Genomic DNA, 20,929 nt, shown 5'->3' with positions numbered 1-20,929 from the left:
ATCATGTTATGGGGGTGCTTTGCTGCAGGTAGTACTGGTGCACTTCACAAAATAGATGGCATCATGAGGTAGGAAATTATGTGAATATATTGAAGCAACATCTCAAGACGTCAGTCATGAAGTTAAAGCTTGGTCGCAAATGTGTCTTCCAAATGGACAATGACCCCAAGCATACTTCCAAAGTTGTGGCAAAATGGCTTAAGGACAAATAAGTCAAGGTATTGGAGTGGCCATCACAAAACACTGACCTCAAACCTATAGAAAATGTGTGGGCAGAACTGAAAAAGTGTTCTGCGCACAAGCGTGTGGGAGCAAGGAGACCTACAAACCTGACTCAGTTACCCCAGCTCTGGCAGGAGGAATGGGCCACCCGACACATTTGACCCAAGTTAAACAATTTATAGGCAATGCTACCAAATACTAATTGAGTGTATGTAAACTTCTGACCCACTGGGAATGTGATGAAAGAAATAAAAGTTTAAATAAATAATTGTCTCTACTATTATTCTGACATTTCACATTCTTAAAATAAAGTTATGATCCTAAATGACCTAAGACAGGGAGTTTTTACTAGGACTAAATGTTAGGAATTGTGAAAAACTGAGTTTAAATGTATTTGTCTAAGGTGTATGTAAACTTCCGACTTCAATTGTATCTGTATATTAGGGTTGTGAAGTTTTGTGTTTGCAGAAGCTTGAATTAGCTGATGCCATGACTTGATGGAGTGGAATATTTAAGGTAAGGCCTGAGGGGGTGTGCTATATGGCCAATATACCACGGCTAAGGGCTGTTCTTATGCACGACACAAATCGGAGTGCCTGGGTACAGCCCTTAGCCATCATATATTGGTCATATACCACAAACCTCCAAGGTGCCTTATTGCTATTATAAACTGGATACCAACGTAATTGGAGCAGTAAAAAATAAATGTTTTATCATACAAGTGGTATATGGTATGATATACCATGGCTGTCAGTCAATCAGCATTCAGGGTTCAAACCACCCAGTTTATAGTAGAAATTATACAATGGGTGGGTTTAATCCTGGACACTGATTGGTTAAAAGCGCATTCTAGCCAGTGTCTATTGCAAAAATTACCTCCGGTTAAGGCTTTGACGTTGAAATGCCTATTTACTCTGTTGCATCTCACCACGCAATCCACTGTCTCATCAGCCCAGCCAGACTATTTATGAACTTGAATTCCACTGTAAAGATCATCTAGACATTATCTCCCATTACTTTTAGACAAGCAGTTGGTTTTCAATAGCGCCGATTTGTATAAACCTTGCTGTCTGTCACTCTGACATTTGTAACATTGTTTCAGTTTTGAAATTCGATCTCCAGCTGTCCCATAGTAATGAAGGTGTAGGGGTCGGGAGTTTGGATGAGACAGACAGGCAGACAGCTTTCCTCAGCCAGTCAAAATCAAGAATAAGCATCATTTTTATGTATATATATACAGTTGAAGTCGGAAGTTTACTTACACCTTAGCCAAATACATTTAAACTGAGTTTTTCCTGACATTTAATCCTAGTCTTTGGTTAGTTAGGATCACCACTTCATTTTAAGAATGTGAAATGGCAGAATAATAGTAGAGAGAATGATTTATTTCAGCTTTTATTTATTTCATCACATTCCCAGTGGGTCACAAGTTTACATACACTCAATTAGTATTTGGTAGCATTGCCTATAAATTGTTTAACTTGGGTCAAACATTTCTGGTAGCTTTCCACAAGCCTCCAAAAGTAGGTTGGGGGAATTTTGACCCATTCCTCCTGACAGAGCAGGTGTAACTGAGTCAGGTTTGTAGGCCTCCTTGCTCGCATATGCTTTTTCAGTTCTGCCCACACATTTTCTATAGTTTTGATGTCAGGGCTTTGTGATGGCCACTCCAATACCTTGACTTTGTTGTCCTTAAGCCATTTTGCCACAACTTTGGAAGTATGCTTGGGTTCATTGTCCATTTGAAGACCCATTTGTGACCAAGCTTTAACTTCCTGACTGATGTCCTGAGATGTTGCATCAATATATCCATATAATTTCCTACCTCATGATGCCATCTATTTTGTGAAGTGCACCAGTACTACCTGCAGCAAAGCACCCTAATACCATCATGCTGCCACCTCCGTGCTTCACGGTTGGGATGCTGTTCTTCGGCTTGCAAGCATCCCCCTTTTTCCTCCCAACATAAAAATGGTCATTATCATTTAAGTCATTTAGCAATTTCAATTTATGGCCAAACAGGTCTATTTTTCTTTCATCAGACCAGAGGACATTTCTCCAAAAAGTACGATCTTTGTCCCCATGTGCAGTTGCAAACCGCAGTTTGGCTTTTTTATGCCGGTTTTGGAGCAGTGGCTTCTTCCTTGCTGAGCGGCCTTTCAGGTTATGTCGATATAGGACTCATTTTACTGTAGATATAGATACTTTTGTACCTGTTTCCTCCAGCATCTTCACAAGGTTATTTGTTGTTGTTCTGAGATTGATTTGCACTTTTCGCACCAAAGTACATTCATCTCTAGGAGACAGAACGCATCTCCTTCCTGAGCGGTATGACGGCTGTGTGGTCTCATGGTGTTTATACTTGCGTACTGTTGTTTGTACAGATGAACGTGGTACCTTCAGGAGTTTTGAAATTGCTCCTAAGGATGAACCAGACTTGTGGAGGTCTACAATTTTCTTCCTGTGGTCTTGGCTGATTTCTTTTGATTTTCCCATGATGTCAAGCAAAGACGCACTGAGTTTGAAGATAGGCCTTGGAATAAATCCACAGGTACACCTCCAATTGACTCAAATGATGTTAATCAGAAGCTTCTAAAGCCATGACATCCTTTTCTGGAATTTTCCAAACTGTTTAAAGGCACAGTCAACTTAAGTGTATGTAAACTTCTGACCCACTGGAATTGCGATACAGTCAATTATAAGTTAAATAATCTCTCTGTAAACAATTGTTGGAAAAATGACTTGTGTCACGCACAAAGTAGATGTCCTAACCGAGTTTCCAAAACTATAGTTTGTTAACAAGCAATGTGTGGATTGGTTGAAAGACAAGTTTTAATGACTCCAACCTAAGTGTATGTAAACTTCCGACTTCAACTGTACAAAGAAATGTCAATAGAAGACAGGTAAAACAAAGTGCAGTCCTTCCAGCTTCAGTTTGGAGTAATTGTGTTAGCTGTGTTGTTGGCTAGCTCCTCCGTCCTGTAGAGAGAGCACATTTTCTATGCCAGGTGAAATCACGCATGAATTGCACATTGTTATAGATGTATCCAAATGAATGTCCCTAGAAAACAGCTTATTGCACTGTTTGACGTGACTGTGATTTATCCGTAGTTGGCTAGCTAGCAAGCAAGGGATAAGAACGTTGCTAGCCAGTATGGTAATAGAAGATTTAGAACAAACGACTGGGTCGAAACCCATAGATACAGAACAACAAAAAAAACATAACGACTAGGTCACGTCTCTGGCAAACGAACCGATAGAACGAACGACCAGCCGGCTTGGGTATGACCCTAGATTTGTGTCGGGACTATATCGCGTGGAAGGATGAAACGGTATGAATGAATGAATTAAAATAATGTTTTTAATTCAAATATGTAAATCATTATTTGAATCATGCTGGTAACCCGTTGCATAAAAGTTATAATGCCCTCGCAGCCGGTGTTTTGGCGGATATATTGGCACAGTGAAACTTCGTCTTGGGCCGAGCAACACCCGTTCCAAAATATCTTCCAAACACGGGCTTCGAAGGCATTATCACACAAAGGGTGTCTGCTTCTCTACTTGATAGACTCACTGATGAAGAGACATGTTAGGGGTTTTGCATAATCATCTCTCTAACATTTTAGCTATAGGCTAATGGCAGCATCGGAATCTATTTGTTTTGGTAAGGCTAAAAGGTTACTGCAAATCAACATTTGAATAGCTTCGTAAACTGCAGTCTATACATTATGTAAATGCATACTCTATCCTAAAGGGAAATGGTGGACGATTCCAGTTCATGTACTGCTTTGCCCTTTATGAACTGTGCAATTGTATTGCTTTGCAGCTTGCTACAGACTAACTTGAGGGAACTCAACACAACAACAGAGAACAATAGACTATCACCAAACTTTGCCATTGATTTCTTTCTCCACTTTATGCTGACGAAGCGAATTCTTTGGCTCTGTGGTATTTACCCAGAGCAATGTGTTTACGGGAATTATCCATCCGTCTTCACGCAGCTTTTGAGCTTTTCCTTGCTGCCTGTCACACTGTTTCTATTTTTCATTAAATATTACAAGAACTGTAATAACATTCATTCCGCGGTGTGTTGAAAGATGGATGAAAAGGGACATGTCCTCTGAATTCATTAGCTTTAGGGTTATTTTCATCCACCCCAGCCTGGCTTCAGGCCATAAACCAGAGTGATTTTAGCAGCGCAATTATGTTTCACTATAGAAAATGGAGGCTCTGTCCTGTTCACTGAGCTCTTTTATTTCAATTACCAACCTGGTTGGGTTTCTCTCACCTCATAACGAGATGTATTACTTTGACTGTCCTGCGGCGGTGCAACAGGGCAACGCATGCATCTGTTGTTAACATACTTTAGGCTGGGATCGATAAATCGCAGGATTGACAGAGCGATCTCATTCTCAGTTACAATACAGATTAACACAAGGACCTCCCTCCAAATGTCTTTGTGCCCTTAGATAACGTCTACTAAGGTACCACAAGCTTCCACGATGAATAGGTGCAGGAGATGTTTTGTACTTTGATTAAAAACAAATGGTATTATGGAGATTTAATCAACGTGTTGCGTTTTCGTTGGGAAGCTATCCTCAAAGAAGTAAAGAGGATGGAAATAGTGAGCACAGAATCTGCCAGGCTGAGGGTCTCTTTCTCTCTTTAGTTGTTTTCATTCAACCTTGTGCAAGTCAAGCACGTAGAGTATGTTTACTTGAAAAGGGAGATTCATCTTTTCAACTCCTGAAAAGGTGCTCATCTGCTGCTAATATAAATACAAAACTTGTTCCAACTTGTGTGCTAAAGCTAAAATTGGACTTTCTCGGTTCCAGCATTGCAAAAGAAACGGCTATTTGATAGAAATAGATATAAATTAATGGTGGCTTTTAAAATGTAGTAGACAGGTTATTTTCATATCTTTTAAACCAATGCCTTTTGGCAGGCTGTGAAGTGTGATTTGGGCTCCAATAGTAGGGGTTCAGTGCCAGGCAACCTGGGGTATAATACATGGAATTTTGGCGGCTGTCTGAGGAAACGGCAGGCGGAGAGCATTGTTCTGGGCATCCAAGACATTCATGTCCACTGTGGGTCACACAGCGCAACCGAAGGTATTTAAAACTAACCCAAGATAGTTAATCTATGTCGTTTACAGTGGGAGCAAATGAAGCATAGTGGGTAGAACTAGCAAGGAGGTGGGCAAAGCCAAGCCCAAGCTGGCGATATCCTATTGGTTGTTGTATGTATTTGCTTATTTCTGTGAAGTGAGCGTCTCTGTAAACTGAATTCGACCTTGCACTCCTTCTAAACAATGCAAATTTTAAAAACTGTGACAAAGCGTCAAGTCTATAAAACTTAGTGCACTGTGTTCGTAACAGATTCTAGTTTTGGGGACACCGATTATTTGTTAAATTGATGAGAAAATTAGCAGAATGTCGGGCCAGTTCCACCTAGTTCCATTCTCTCCCACTACCCGCGACTGGACTTCCTCTCACTACCATATTTGGTGTTGAGAAAACATTCTAAACTGATGCTTAAACTTTATAGCCCATGTGACGTTTCTGGTTTACCCCTTCTGTCTGTGGTGCAACTTTGTTCCCCTTTCCTATGGCAGCATGACTAGGCAATGAACAGCTGAAGGGAACCCTAGAATCTATCTGCCCACTTATTAAGATGGAAAGCGAAGACTGGTGCTTGGTTTAATCAATTACTTTTAAATACAAAATTGGAATTCAGTTGGTACTGTTCATTTGAAATGAATGAAGATACATTGATTTGAAATAGTTTGACAACATTTTGTGAAATATTTGAAATACTCAGCTCAACATGATATCCATAGACAGAGCTTGGTCTAACAAACCAATTCTACTCACTGTCTCTGGAAACAATGCTAAAGCTCTTTGCTGAGCCAACGTTGAATGCCACTTGCAGTTTTGGAGTTTAATTTCAGAATGTAATTCAAATGTGAGTCAAGCCACAAAGCCTTACATGGCTCATCAGAAACCAAAGTTCGCACTCTGGAGAAGCACTGTGTTGTCATATTAAATCCTATAGAGTCAGACAAACTTCAACTGAAAATAGGGCATGCAGTCCCAGCAGGGTTAACTCCTGGCAAGATTCATAGATGGACAATGTCCTGTTTGTGTTTGATACTGGCAAATGCTGCATTACATCACTGTGTAGTCTACCCACTTCACTGCTCATTTTGCAGTTAAATGTCCTTATTCACAGGCTAATATACTCTTTCAAATAAAATATGAGTAAAGGAAAAGACTGTCACATCTATGAGGTCCATGGTCTCATCATTGCCAGGTTGGTAATAAATGAATGATGCTGTCTTTTCCATCTGCATGTGTCTCTGAAATTAACCATGGCCGTGTCCCGAATCTGTCTTGCCTACTAAAACAACATATTGTTTACTAATAGTACTACTACATACTATTTAGAGCATACTGTTAAGTAAAAACATATGCAGTAAGCAAATATCAACACAAATGTATTCATAAATGAAATGAGTATGACATCCTGATATTTAAAGCATACTATATTTTCTGAACTGTACATACTATAAAACGTTCTATTTCGTATACCACAAAAGCCTACTATTTAGAACGTCTAGGTATTCAGACATGGCCCATGTTTCGTCAGCCATGCCACTATACAATCAAATTCAACCAATCAAATGTATTTATAACAAAACGTTCAATGTATGTTTGCCAATGGAAGAGGTCAGAAAGTGACTTTTTGGACCTGAATACCAAAACATTCAGGAGATAAAGGTGTTCAAAGTTGACCCGTTCTGCATACCCCGCCATACCATGAGACACCCATGTCTTCATCACTGGAAAAGATCAACGGTTGAGTTTGATATCATTTAAAAGCTTACAAACAGGGTTGTTCAAATATTGTATCATTTCTTGATATGTTTCTTAAAAAATATTAATATTCGTTTTGACCTTTTAACATCAATTATCTAAAAACGCATTCACTTTTTTCATATTCGCAATATGTTGTTACTTAGACCGTATTTCACATCATCTGAGGTTTTTGTGTTGTGCCCGCCATCAGTTTAGACACAACATGCTCTTGAATATAGGGTGGGTGTCATGTTTTGGCTGTACTTAAAAGGGAATCAAATTGAAATGTCAACTTTCAAATGGTACCACAAAAAATGGTTGGAGGTCCACACATCAGAGAATGTTGACTTGAATGGAAATATCTATTATTTTCAATTATCCTGTCAAACCTCTATAGGAAACCTATTGAAATGATAGAAATATAGACATAGAATAGACATTCAATTGTGGATGGACAACATGCTCTTGAATACAGGGTGGGTGTCATTTCAATCATAACAATTGAATTCATAGAATGGACCTATCTATCCCTTCAGACCATTGCAATTTAGCTTGTACACCATTGAAAATAAAATAAAATTGACATTTTTACTTCTAGAAATGTCGGTCCATCCACCATTGAATGTCTATTCTATATCTATATTTCTATGACCTCCAACCATCTTTGTGGTACCATTTGAAAGGTGAAATTTCAAGTACATTTATCAGCCGAAACATGACACTCACCCTGTATTCAAGAGAATGTTGTGTATCGACCGATGGCGGGAACAACACAACCTCAGATGATGTGAAATAGGGTCAAAGCTACAACCCTGTTTGTAAGCTTTTAATGATATAAATCTTTATAATTCCCAGTGATGAAGACATGGATGTCTCATGGTATGGTGGGGTATGTAAAATACCAACTTTGAACACCTTTATCTCGTGAACGTTTTGGCATTCAGGTCCAAAAAGGTAGTTTCTTAGCACTTGGGCAAATATGTAATGGAAGGTTTTGTTCAAATCAAAAGGGGTGCTGTCAAAAAGGGATTGAAATCAAATGGATTTTCCCTATAGCCCCGTGCCATTCTTAGGTTACTGACCTAAACCAACAGGTTGGTCCAACAGGCTAGTAGCCTACATTTACCATGTTAGTGTATTCCAAAGGTCACCAAGAAGCTTGACGGTAGGCTGCTAATGCAGCTATTTTATAATGCAAGTGAAACATTTATCCCAAGTTTGTTTTGAAGTGGTAATATTCTGCTAATCAGACGTTGCAGTGCATTTCAACACTGCTGGATCTGATGCCTCGCAGATAGCTTGGGGCTATGGCTCAGTGAACTGATGCCTTTTCCCCAGTGTGGTAATTGTGCTTTGGTCTGTTTCACACCAATGGAATCAGAACATATTTTCAACGTGGAAATTCAGTGCCTGCACATTTAAAAAAGCATTCCTACAGGCAACTCTTTTTAAGAAAATTATTGCTTTATTTTTCATGCTCCAATAACTATAGCAGACTATGGCAAACAGATTTTCTAACTGAAGGTTCATGCTTGTCTTGGAAGTATACCAGTACGCTACCTGCTTGAGGATCTTACCAACACACAGTATTTTCTCATCATGTTTGAAAGTGAGGGAGATAAGCGAGACGAAGAGAAATGAAATGAGCTTTTTTCTCATCTGCTGTCATCTGAATTTGAGAGACTGTCCTCCCCAGTGTATTCATGGAGAGAGAGAGAGAGAGAGAGAGAGAGAGAGAGAGAGAGAGAGAGAGAGAGAGAGAGAGAGAGAGAGAGAGAGAGAGAGAGAGAGACACTGCACTGTCCTTCACAGGCAAAGACAGGAAGGGAAATGGCTCACTCAGTCTGGGATGATGTGGCGTAGCTTAGTGTGTACGCCAGGGAGATTTGAGTTTGAGTTGATTTATTCTTGCACACAGATAAAGCTGAAGAAATGCAGAATTGACATTACTAAGAATTGCAAAGCAGTCATTTAAAAATAATTGCAGTGCCATCAGTCAATGCATAAGGATGAACATGGGAATCAACACAGAGAGAGTATGACGAAGGGGTGGTCAAGACATTATCTCGCCATCATGGAGGTCTTCTGTCAGTTCCTGTGTTGTGTTGTATTGATGTGTGTTGGCACAATACAGTATGTTGCTAGAGAACATTGTTCCTGGAAATAAGGTTTCATATCTCTGTCACTGAAGGGCACTTCTGTGTCAGTGCCTAGGCTTGTAGCATTAAGGAACTCCTGCAGCAAATTCAATCTCGATCAGGAACGTTGAATGTTTTGAGGAAAATGCTATAGGAAATGTTTCTGCCTGAGGCTTGAGTAGGGCCATTATTTTGAAAAATGAAAAGTGTTACTGTGACTCCTGAGGAATAGTGGGGAAAGTGTTGAGGTGGGACACACAATAACTCGGTCTCCTCCATCTTTACAATCTGCTACACCAACAACGGGGAGAGCAGTCATTCATTTCTAGAAGATAGTTCATGTAGTTTCATACCATCGAACCTCATTGACAGAGATTTGTAAGTAAACAAAATGATATCCTCAGAGACATCTATTTAATGCACGGATTTAATGTTGACTGTCATATTTTATTGATGATAGGTTACTATTGATCTAAGCGCCTGTGATTGCTCATTTTGAGCACGTGCCATATGGAATTGGCAACAACATGCATTGTGCCAGTGCAGCGGCACCACAGACTGTAAATCCATACCAGCCAGCATAGAGAGAAACCCAGAGATGTATATTTGTCAGAGTGAAACCTCAGACTGCACAGATTCAATATGTCATATGCACTATTAAACCTGAAGTGGCAGACCTCACATGACACTGTTATCTAGTGGTGGAGAAGATCTTTCAACTATCTGCTGAGGAAGTCTGTTAATTACTTCACTTCCATGTTTGATAGTCCCATCCTACCAGGTGTTTTTGAAAAGCAGAGTGACCACTCTCTCAGACAGCCAAACCAGGCCTCCCACAGTCGCCCAGGACCCGGGGAGTTTAGCAGGCTCAGCCGAGCACACTGCCCCACTGATGAATAGGAATCTGTGGGCGAGAGTGCTGGGTAGGATTCCTGACTGTCTGGATGTAGCTAATTAGCTAGTGGCGCTAGCCTTGAACTGGATGAATAAGCTCTGCTGATTGGCTGTGTGTTAGCTAGTTGGGTCTGGGACGCTCCTGAGTGTAGTGTCTCGTTACAACACACCACAGCGCTCCCCAACTGATGAGGCTGGGCTTAGTGAAGTACTGTAGGTCAGGTCTGCAGGGCAGCCAGCCAGCCACCATGGACCCAGTCAGTCCATTCTCAGAGACACTGGCGGAATAGCCCTCATCGGAACAAACAGGGAGAGACAAGGGGAGGAAGAGGGGAAAAGATAGACAGAGGGCTTGACCAAGAAGGACACTGAGAGAGAGGAAAGATAGCTAGAAGAAGAGGGATGTTGAGAGGGGAAGGAAAAGATGGAGGGAGAAACGGGCGAAGAGAGAAAAAGATGTGGAGAGAGAGAACATGGCATTATCTTTCTTCTGCGTCTCAATAAGGACTTGTTCCATACAATTTCCCTCACACATAGGAGATGAATGGCCATGTGTGTGAGAAAGTGATCCCCCCCAAAAAATAAAATACTGGTGCACTCTTCCAGGGGTCATGAATGCGGAACAAAGAGGGATTCTGTGGGCCGCAATGATGAGATCACATACAGGACACACCAGCTCTGTCCCCGACGGTTATTCTTAGGGCACTGAACAGTGGGGCGACTGAGTCACAGGGCCTCGGGCCTAGAATATAGTCTGCAGCAGTACAGGGGGCTGTGTCGCCTGCTTCTTCTGTCTGTCGGTTGGTCTATTAAACTGTCTGTCTGTTTGTCTGTTAGTCAGGCAGAAGAGAAGTGATCTAGAGTTGGCAAATGGCAATGAGGAGATACTAGACATGGAAGGATTCTCTCCACTGATAAGAAATCCGTCTTCAAATAAATCACTGCGCAATGTTCTTGAATATCGCAGGGCACAAGTGTTTCACCTTGTATTCAGTGTGATATAAAAATAAACACATCTCTTCCCGTGGCAGTTTTTTGTGGTTGAAACATTGTGGATTCAAACCTAGTAACTGGGGTAATTTGTCATACTCTGCCTAGCTTTTAAATTCAGTCTTTGACACATAGCGTTGTCTTAAAGACGAACGGTAAGTGATGACTAAATCATTAACTCTGGGTTATGTTTTACCATTATCATGCGATGTCTTTTCAGACCCTCTCTCACGTACCACTGAGATGTGGAAAGACCTGCTGTGTTATGTGAATTTTATTTGTTATAATGACATCCCACGGGAGCCATTATTCGGGCTATTTTAGGCTAAGGAATGTTTGGAAGGGAACATTGCCTTGCTCATTTCAGACCGTTGCGTGCTCATACACTGCAACACAAAGTTTGATAGCGATTACAGCCCGGGTGATGACAATGCATTGCATTAGAAGGGAACTTCCACATGCTTGTTTATTCCTGACCGTGGTGTGCCGGTATCTCATCGATTCACAACTCGATAGCAATCACTGTTGTTGACAATGCAATGTATTCGGAAGGACGCAAACGACATTCGTGGCGTGTCATTTTCTTGGAACTGGTGGCGTTGTATTTGAGACAGAGTCTATTGATTACCTCGGCCCCTTTATTCATTCCCTTTTGAGTGTGAAGGATTTTTGAGGTGACGTGAAGTTATACCCAGGGTGTCCGATCTATACCCGGCTCATTAACACACAACGTGTTCTCTGAGGGTGACTTCAACAGGCTTTTCACCCGCTCTATCAGCCGGGGATGTTACTGTTGCCGCGTTGCTTTGGGATATCAACGACCGGGAGATGAATTTTGATCATCACCATATGGGTCTAGAGAAGAAGGGGAACGTGGAATGGGCTCTGCTCTCACCCAAGCTGCTGGTGTTGTCCTCCGTACTCTTCTACTGTAAGCAGCCATTGGCTAAAACATTTAAGTGTCTTGTTCTGGAAAACGTCTACAAGACGTGCTCTTTTGCTTGTATCGTTTTCATTTTTTTTGTAGGAGAACTTATACCAACACACTGAAGGACACTAGCAATAGTTTCACTAGGTTTTCATGACCTTTACCATGTATCATGAATACCATGTACTCAAAGGAGCCTAGTAGCCAAGATGTAGCTGAATCGCAAAATAATCAGCAGTGTGACCATCTGTGACACATGACTGGCAGTTGAATATGCTAGAAATATGCACCATTATAAACCTGCCCACCTGCTGTGGCTGGTTGCTGTGTCTGCTGTTGGAACAGTGATGTATCGCAGGACTCAAGGAGCTGCCAGTGCGTGGATTAAATACGCATCTCCTAAAGTAGGTAGAAAGATGAAAGATGAAGGTCTCTGCGCAACACTGGCACCACTCGCCTGCCCATGTCTGACAGGAGGCCAAGAGGACGACTGACTGATGGAACAGTGGAGGAGTGCTGAGTGCTGCTAACTTTCTGTTTGACTCAGCCCGACTGAAGAAAAAATAACATAATCCTACAACTCTGAGGCCCCAAGGCCTGTCTGTGAAAACCTCGGAGGGGAGAGACTGCATACATACAGTACCCAGTCAAAGGTTCTGACACACCTACTGATTCAAGGGTTTTTCTTTATTTTTACTATTCTTCAAAGTAGCCACCCTTTGCCTTGATGACAACTTTGCACACTCTTGGCATTCTCTCAACGAGCTTCACCTGGAATGCTTTCCCAACAGTCTTGAAGGAGTTCCCACACATGCTGAGCACTTATTGGCTGCTTTTCCTTCACTCTGCGGTCCAACTCATCCCAAACCATCTCAATTTGTTGAGATCGGGTGATTGTGGAGGCCAGGTCATCTGATGCAGCACTCCATCCCTCTCCTTCTTGGTCAAATAGCCATTACACAGCCTGGAGGTGTGTTGGGTCATTGTCCTGTTGAAAAACAAATGATAGTCCCAGTAAGTGCAAACCAGATGGGAAGGCTTATTGCTGCAGAATGCTGTGGTAGTCATGCTGGTTAAGTGTGCCTTGAATTCTACATAAATTACAGACAAGCAAAGCACCCCCACACCATCACACCTCCTCCTCCATGCTTCACAGTGGGAACCACACATGCGGAGATCATCAGTTCACCTACTCTGTGTTTCACAAAGACACAGTGGAGGTTGGAACTAAAAATCTCAAATTTGACCAAAGGACAGAATCCCACCTGCCTAAGGTCAATTGCTTGTGTTTCTTGGCCCAAGCAAGTCTCTTCTTCTTATTGGTGCCCTTTAGTAGCAGTTTTGACCATGAAGGCCTGATTCACGCAGTCTCCTCTGAACAGTTGATGTTGAGATGTGTCAGTTACTTGAACTCTGTGAATACTTTATTTGGGTTGAAATTTCTGAGGCTGGTAACTGTAATGAACTTATCCATGATAGCCAGTTTCACCATAGCACTTGATGGTTTTTGCAACTGTACTTGAAGAAACTTTCAAAGTCCTTGAATTTTTCCAGATTGACTGACCCTTCATGCCTTAAAGTAATGATGGCCTGTCATTTCTCTTTGCTTATTTGAGTTGTTCTTGCCATAAAATGGACTTGGACTTTTACCAAATAGGGCTATCTTCTGTATACCACCCTTACCTTGTCACAACTAAACTGATTGGCTCAAATGTATTAAGAAGGAAAGTAATTCCACAAATGAACTTTTATTAAGGCACACCTGTTAATTGAAATGTATTCCAGGTGACTACCTCATGAAGCTGCTTGAGAGAATGCCAAGCTGTCATCAAGGCAAAGGGTGGCAACTTTGAAGAATCTAAAATATGAAATACTTTTTTGGTTAGTTCATGATTCCATGTGTTTAATTTCATAGTTTTGATGTCTTCACTCTTATTACATACATACATACATACGTACGTACATACATACGTACATGCGTACATACATACGTACGTACATACATACGTACATGCGTACATACGTACATACATACATACATACGTACATACATACATGCGTACATATACATACATGCATGCGTACATACATACGTACATACATACGTACATGCGTACATACATACATACGTACATACATACATACATACGTACATATACATACATACATACGTACATACATACATACGTACATACGTACATACATGCGTACATACGTACATACATACATACATACATACGTACATACATACATGCGTACATACATACATACATACATGCATACATACATACATACATACATACATACATACATACATACATACATACATACATACATACATACATACATATACATACATACATACATGCGTACATACGTACATACATACATGCGTACATACATACATACATACATACATACATACATACATACATACATACATACATACATAAAATGTGTACAGACATTTGTATTCACGAGTTCTAGTCGTGTTTTCGCCACCGCAAATGGCTTTGTGCTTTTAAGAACAGCTTGTTTGAACTTGCAGACGGATGACACACTTGTTTATTGTCTTCTTTGTTTATAATGGCTATCTGCTTTTTTTTATCTCGACAGTTCCCCTGTCACCAGAAGTGGAGGACAGGAGTTAAATATTGAAAGAACACAACAAAAACACTTGGCTTGGTAACTTCTTTGATGAGAAGAAAAAAAGCAATTTTGTATGGTTTCATTCAGCCAGTGTCTGGTGCTTTTGTCAGTCTTATCTTAAGTGCATTTGCTATTCCTTTTGACACGTTTTAAAGCAGAATTTTATTTTGCTTCAGGTGTCTACATTTGTCAGCACAAGACACATTACATCTTTGAAAGAAGAAGAAAATGTCTGTCAAACTAGCAAACTAGCAAATAATCAGCACACGTTGCCTGCCCAAGCACAGCTCTCCGGTGCGTTTTACTTCCACGCGTTTGCTCTTCACAGCGATAGTGAGTAATGATTATCGGTACTACAGTGTTAGATGACTTGGAGCCAAAATAATTTCCATTTGAACTATCTTGGCTGCACCTCAAACGCCAAGGCTGCGGGATTTTGTTTGTAGTTTATGTATTTTTGGGATAAATATTGCAGGTTTGGCAGTCATCGTTCGTTTTATATCTGTAGGCAGTTTACTCACTGGGTTAACATTAGAGAGGGAAAAGAAGAGAGAGAGAGTCAATTGAAATGGAAACTGGTGTTCTTGCCTCCCAGGCCACAGCAGGACAGTTCCGGTTCTTCTGGATGGGGCTCAGAAAGCACCAGGGAACTGCATGTTAACTGCATCTTTCCTACAATATCTTCTAGGTGCCTGCGTACAGTACTAGAGCAGAAGCAATGGGGAGACTGAGCTCTCTGAGATTCATCCTCCTTTGCCTGGTGTCAGGAGATGCTGTGTTTTGCCAGATGTTTACAGCCTCTCTGTTGCTCTTGCCCCCACTAAGACTTCCTGTTTATCCTCTGACCTTAATTCAGGCCACCAGCTGCCAGAACAATGCCTTCAGCCCCAAGACTCCAGCTTCTAGCTCCAAGCGTCCAGCCTCCATCTTCCAGCCTCTAGACACAAACCTCCAGCCCCAAGCCTCCAGCCCCCATCTTCCACCTTCCCCCTCCCAGCCCCAAGCCTCTAGCATCCAACCCCTCAGCCTATCGGTCTCCCCATCTACAGCAACTCACCGTGGAGACCGACACCCCTATACTACCCTATCCTTACAAGGACGTCCCATCAGTAGACACCACTTGTGAAGCTCAGACCTGCTGACCAGTGCACTGGATTCAATGAAAGCAGTTGTCACAATGCAGTTGTAAACACCTTCCACAGTACCGCAATTCCATTGGTTCCCTATAACTAAACAGACATGAAAGGAACATAGTGGTGCTCCCACGTCCCAGGCCAGTCAAGAGGGAATGTGTCAGTGTGTGTGGGGAGACAAGCAGACAGGCAGTCAGCCGCAGCCGAGGGGAGCGGGGGTGAGAGACAGCCAGGGCACGCCAGCCCACTCCCTCTGCCCTCGCAGGGAAAGCGGATGTTTGTCTGTGGAAAACAGAGGCAATGGAGCAAACAATAAGTCATGTGAGGGAGAGAGGCAGAGACTGAGTGACCGAAATGGACCTGGTTCTTGACATCCCAGCGAACAGTAGTCCATTCTTGATGCAGGGCTAATTTCTCCCCGTAAAAACTCTCCACACTTAACTTTCCTTTTACAACTTTACATTCTCACATCAAACCCCAGATGTGCTTGTCATGCTCTACTCTCATTGTCAGAGTAATCATACCTTAAACTCAATTGCCAGAACCCAGAGGACTTCAAAATGTATCAATCTGGCTTTTCTCTCAGATAGGTATGGTATTATCGGTTTGAAATATTCATGGGGTTCGCCTGAGTACCCTTTTATTACACTCTAGGAGCACATTAATTATGCATGGCCTGGAGAGTTTCACATTGTATCCATGAACCACTGGAGTGAAGTTTCTGATATACCGTGTCTGGTAGAAAACCTCCAAAAAATTGAACCACAGGGCGATTATGAGAAACACAAATTCCTGGAGAGGGGTGAAACAGGCTCCCCTTCTCCCCTGTCCTTGGTGCTCTGGACCTGAACAAAGATCAGGATAGTATGAGGTCATCTCAGGCCAGATAAACTTGATCCTCCCCTGACAGCCAGACTCTCTTCTCTCACAGCTCCATCCGGGGTCATGTTCTCACTCCCAGTTTGGGGAGTCAATCCAGTGAAATGTGGCTCTGGTCTGATCCTGGGGTTCTGCAGTTACCAGTCAAAAGTTTAGACGCACCTGCTCATTCCAGGGTTTTTCTTAATTTTTGCTATTTTCTACATTGTAGAATAATAGTTAAGTCATCAAAACTATGAAATAACACATATGGAATAATGAACTAACCAAAACAAGTGTTAAACAAATCAAAATATGTTTTATATTTGACATTCTTCAAAGTATCCACTGTTTGCCTTGATGACAGCTTTGCACACTCGTGGCATTCTCTCAACCAGTTTCATGAACTAGTCACCTGGAATGCATTTTCAATTAACAGGTGTGCCTTGTTAAAAGTTCATTTGTGTAATTTCTTTCCTTCTTAATACGTTTGAGCCAATCAGTTGTGTTGTGACAATTGAAGGAAAAGGTATACAGAAGATAGCCCTATTTGGTAAAATACCAAGTCCATACTATGGCAAGAACAGCTCAAATAAGCAAAGAGAAATGACAGCCCATCATTACTCTAAGACATGAATGTCAGTCAATCTGGAACATTTCAAGAACTTTGAAAACTTCTTCAAGTACAGCTGCAAAAACCATCAAGCACTGTGATGAAACTGGCTGTCATGAAGACTGCCACAGGAAAGGAAGACCCAGAGTTATCTCTGCTGCAGAGGATAGGTTCGTTACAGAGTTACCAGCTTCAGAAATTGCAGCCCAAATAAATGCTTCACAGAGTTAAAGTAACAGACACATCTCAACATCAACTGTTCAGGGGAGACTGTGTGAATCAGACCTTCATGGTAGAATTGCTGCTAAGAAACCACTACTAAAGGATACCAATAACAAGAAGAGGCTTGCTTGGGCCAAGAAACACAAGCAATGGACATTAGACAAGTGGAAATCTGTCCTTTGGTCTGGTGAGTCCAAATTTGAGATTTTTTGTCTTTGTGAGATGCAGAGTTGGTGAACGGATGATCTCTGCATGTGTGGTTCCCACCAAGAAGCATGGAGTATGAGGTGTGATTTTATTTTTATTTATTTTTATTTCACCTTTATTTAACCAGGTAGGCAAGTTGAGAACAAATTTTCATTTACAATTGCGACCTGGCCAAGATAAAGCAAAGCAGTTCGACAAATACAACGACACAGAGTTACACATGGAGTAAAACAAACATACAGTCAATAATACAGTATAAACAAGTCTATATACAATGTCAGCAAATGAGGTGAGATAAGGGAGGTAAAGGCAACAAAAAAGGCCATGGTGGCAAAGTAAATACAATATAGCAAGTAAAACACTGGAATGGTAGATTTGCAGTGGAAGAATGTGCAAAGTAGAAATAAAAATAATGGGGTGCAAAGGAGCAAAATAAATAAAATAAATACAGTAGGGAAAGAGGCAGTTGTTTGGGCTAAATCATAGGTGGGCTATGTACAGGTGCAGTCATCTGTGAGCTGCTCTGACAGTTGGTGCTTAAAGCTAGTGAGGGAGATAAGTGTTTCCAGTTCCAGAGATTTTTATAGTTCGTTCCAGTCATTGGCAGCAGAGAACTGGAAGGAGAGGCGGCCAAAGAAAGAATTGGTTTTGGGGGTGACCAGAGAGATATACCTGCTGGAGCAATTGCTACAGGTGGGTGATGCTATGGTGATGGTGTGGGGGTGTTTTGCTGGTGACACTGTCAGTAATTTATTTAGAATTCAATGCATAGTTAACCAGCATGGCTACCACAGCATTCTGCAGCGATACGCTGTCCCATCTGGTTTGAGCTTAGTGGGACTATTATTTGTTTTTCAACAGGACAATGACCCAAAACACACCTCCAGGCTGTGTAAGGGCTATTTAACCAAGAAGGAGAGTGATGGAGTGCTGTATTAGATGACATGGCTTCCACAATCACCCTACCTCAACCCAATTGAGATTTGGGATTAGTTGGACCGCAGAGTGAAGGAAAAGCATTCCAGGTGAAGCTGGTTGAGAGAATGCCAAGCGTGCGCAAAGCTGACATCAAGACAAAGTGTGGCTACTTTGAAGAATCTCAAATCTAAATATTTAGATTTGTTGAACACTTTTTTTGCTTACGACATGATTCCATATGTGTTATTTCATAGTTCGGACGCCTTCACTATTATTCTACAATGGAAAATAGTCCAAATAAAGAAAATCCCTGGAATGAGTAGGTCTTCTAAAACGTTTGACTGGTGCTGTATTTTGTAATTACTCGTTTTTGAGAAAAGAGACATGTTCAAGAGAAGGAAAAGACCCCAGAGGCAGCAGCCCTTTGTTCTCATCGACGGCTGGAGAGGTTGACGCTGTTGATCTGAAGGGGGTTTCTAGTGGCACGATTTTCGCAGTCATGTTGGTCTATATAACACTGTACGCTTTAATCAAACTGTTTTTTAGCCTGAGACTGAATACCGTACTGTAGCTGAGAGATTTATTCATTCATCTCCAAGTCATGGCACACATTGACCCCTTCTCACCCTGTTGTCCTGCGGGTCGGGTCGTAATTCAGCGACTTCATAATAGTTGCCTTGTTACTCCAGTCATTGCTATGTGGTACTACATTGCTACCACTCTTTTCAGCGTTCACTCTTTCGTTTTCTATCGAGACCGTGTGATTATGGCTACACAGAACAATGAGGAATTTCTGGTCAACTGTTATGTGCTTTGTGACATCCTCCTCGGGGAGTGGGCTGAGTTCATCGACAAATGTTCCATTAAAGGGTACATGCTCATTTAATAGGAATAATTGACCTTGCTTGTGCTACCTTAGAGATCCCCCCCTCTCTTTCTTTTTGTCCCCATTCTGTTCTTTTCTGTTTTCAGGTATACTCTTCAACGTCTTTTTAATAATAACCATGTCTTTTTGACGGCCATTCATTTTGCTGTCGTTATGTATCAGTGTGCTACTGGGAGAACACGTCTGTCAATGGATGCCCTGTCTCTCTCTCTCTCTCTCTCTCTCTCTCTCTCTCTCTCTCTCTCTCTCTCCCCATCTCTTCAACCCAGCCCGCCTCTATCTGTCTCTCTCTCTCTCCATCTCTTCAACCCAGCCTGCCTCTATCTGTCTCTCTCTCTCCATCTCTTCAACCCAGCCCGCCTCTATCTGTCTGTTTGCCTCTCGGACTGATGCTCTTCACCCGTCATGTTGACAAGGTCATTACAAATGAACTCTTCATGTTCCCTCAAGGGGTTTATTAAAGCAATTAACTGAAACAGCTACCAATTAAAGATAACAGCCGATAACACATTCATCTCTGCAAAGATTGATCGACAACCGATGAGCAGTACCTACCCAATTGGTTAGCTACGTCGGAAACAGGAAGAAGACACAGGAAGCGTGACGAGCCGTTGACGACACACATGGTGTTTTATATGCTGGGCTGTTCTTCCAGTCGTGTTTTTCTTGATATTATTGAGAGGATATAGCCCGAGCTAAGCATATCCATATCACATTTAATGGACAACAGTGCAGTTCATCTCCATGACTGCTGCACTGTTCCGGTGAAGTGACTGTTGAGTTATTCAGGGGTGGCGCGGTAGGCAGTCCTTCATAGTGGACCACTGCTCCCCGGCACGCATATTGAACACAGGCAGCGTTGTCTGGCTCTGTGAGGGAATGTTACCGGTGGACTTCACTGAACGGAAATGGTGTCTGGATCATTGTCCTCTGTTAGGGAGGCAGTGCACTGTCTGACACATAGGCCCGTAGGAATATTGTGGTGTTATTAAACTGTGCAGAAAGATCATTTCAGAGCATGAATTTAAACAAGCAATTATGGTGTTAATGTCCAGAATTGTTGTTGTTGTCTCAATAATTACTGTGATCAAAGAATATTTGAATGTGTTGAGCTGTTTAAAAGTTGGTGTGAGTTCAGTTTACTGTTTGATGAGCAGACCAGGATTCATCGTTACATAGTCAGAGGTGGTTATATGTTATTGGACATAAATAACAAAATCTTGTCACAATTAATCATCTTTATACTGCAAGTCAATTTCCTCTTAAAATGTCATGGTCAGAGTACATGCTACAGTATTACCCTGTTTAATCTTAAGAGAGTTGTGATCATTTAAACTTTTATTTAATTAGACAAGTCAGTTAAGAACAAATTCTTATTTTCAATGACAGCCTAGGAACAGTGGGTTAACTGCCT

The 20,929-nt window shown here is 41.6% G+C and overlaps 1 protein-coding gene across 4 annotated transcripts in view; it reads left to right on the top strand.

Moving 5' to 3' along the window:
* The window catches only part of slc35f1 (solute carrier family 35 member F1), a 118,860-nt gene that overhangs the window by 9,497 nt on the left and 88,434 nt on the right, over nt 1–20,929 (top strand). The window contains exon 1 of one of the 4 annotated variants that reach the window (XM_052523539.1): nt 3,070–3,125. The exons of 1 other annotated variant lie outside the window; for it this stretch is intronic. In XM_052523539.1, the coding sequence (XP_052379499.1) occupies nt 3,109–3,125 (17 nt within the window). In that variant the 5' untranslated portion in view covers nt 3,070–3,108. Of the gene's footprint in view, nt 1–3,069; nt 3,126–3,371; nt 3,555–11,745; nt 12,033–20,929 lie in introns of those variants that run through there. 2 more of the 4 variants (XM_035774836.2, XM_052523538.1) reach the window with 2 other exon arrangements.

Source organism: Oncorhynchus keta, chromosome 8 (assembly GCF_023373465.1).
Source record: "Oncorhynchus keta strain PuntledgeMale-10-30-2019 chromosome 8, Oket_V2, whole genome shotgun sequence".
NCBI lineage: Eukaryota > Metazoa > Chordata > Actinopteri > Salmoniformes > Salmonidae > Oncorhynchus > Oncorhynchus keta.
The sequence above is the reverse complement of the archived record's forward strand: the minus strand, read 5'-3'. Positions and strand labels throughout refer to the sequence as shown.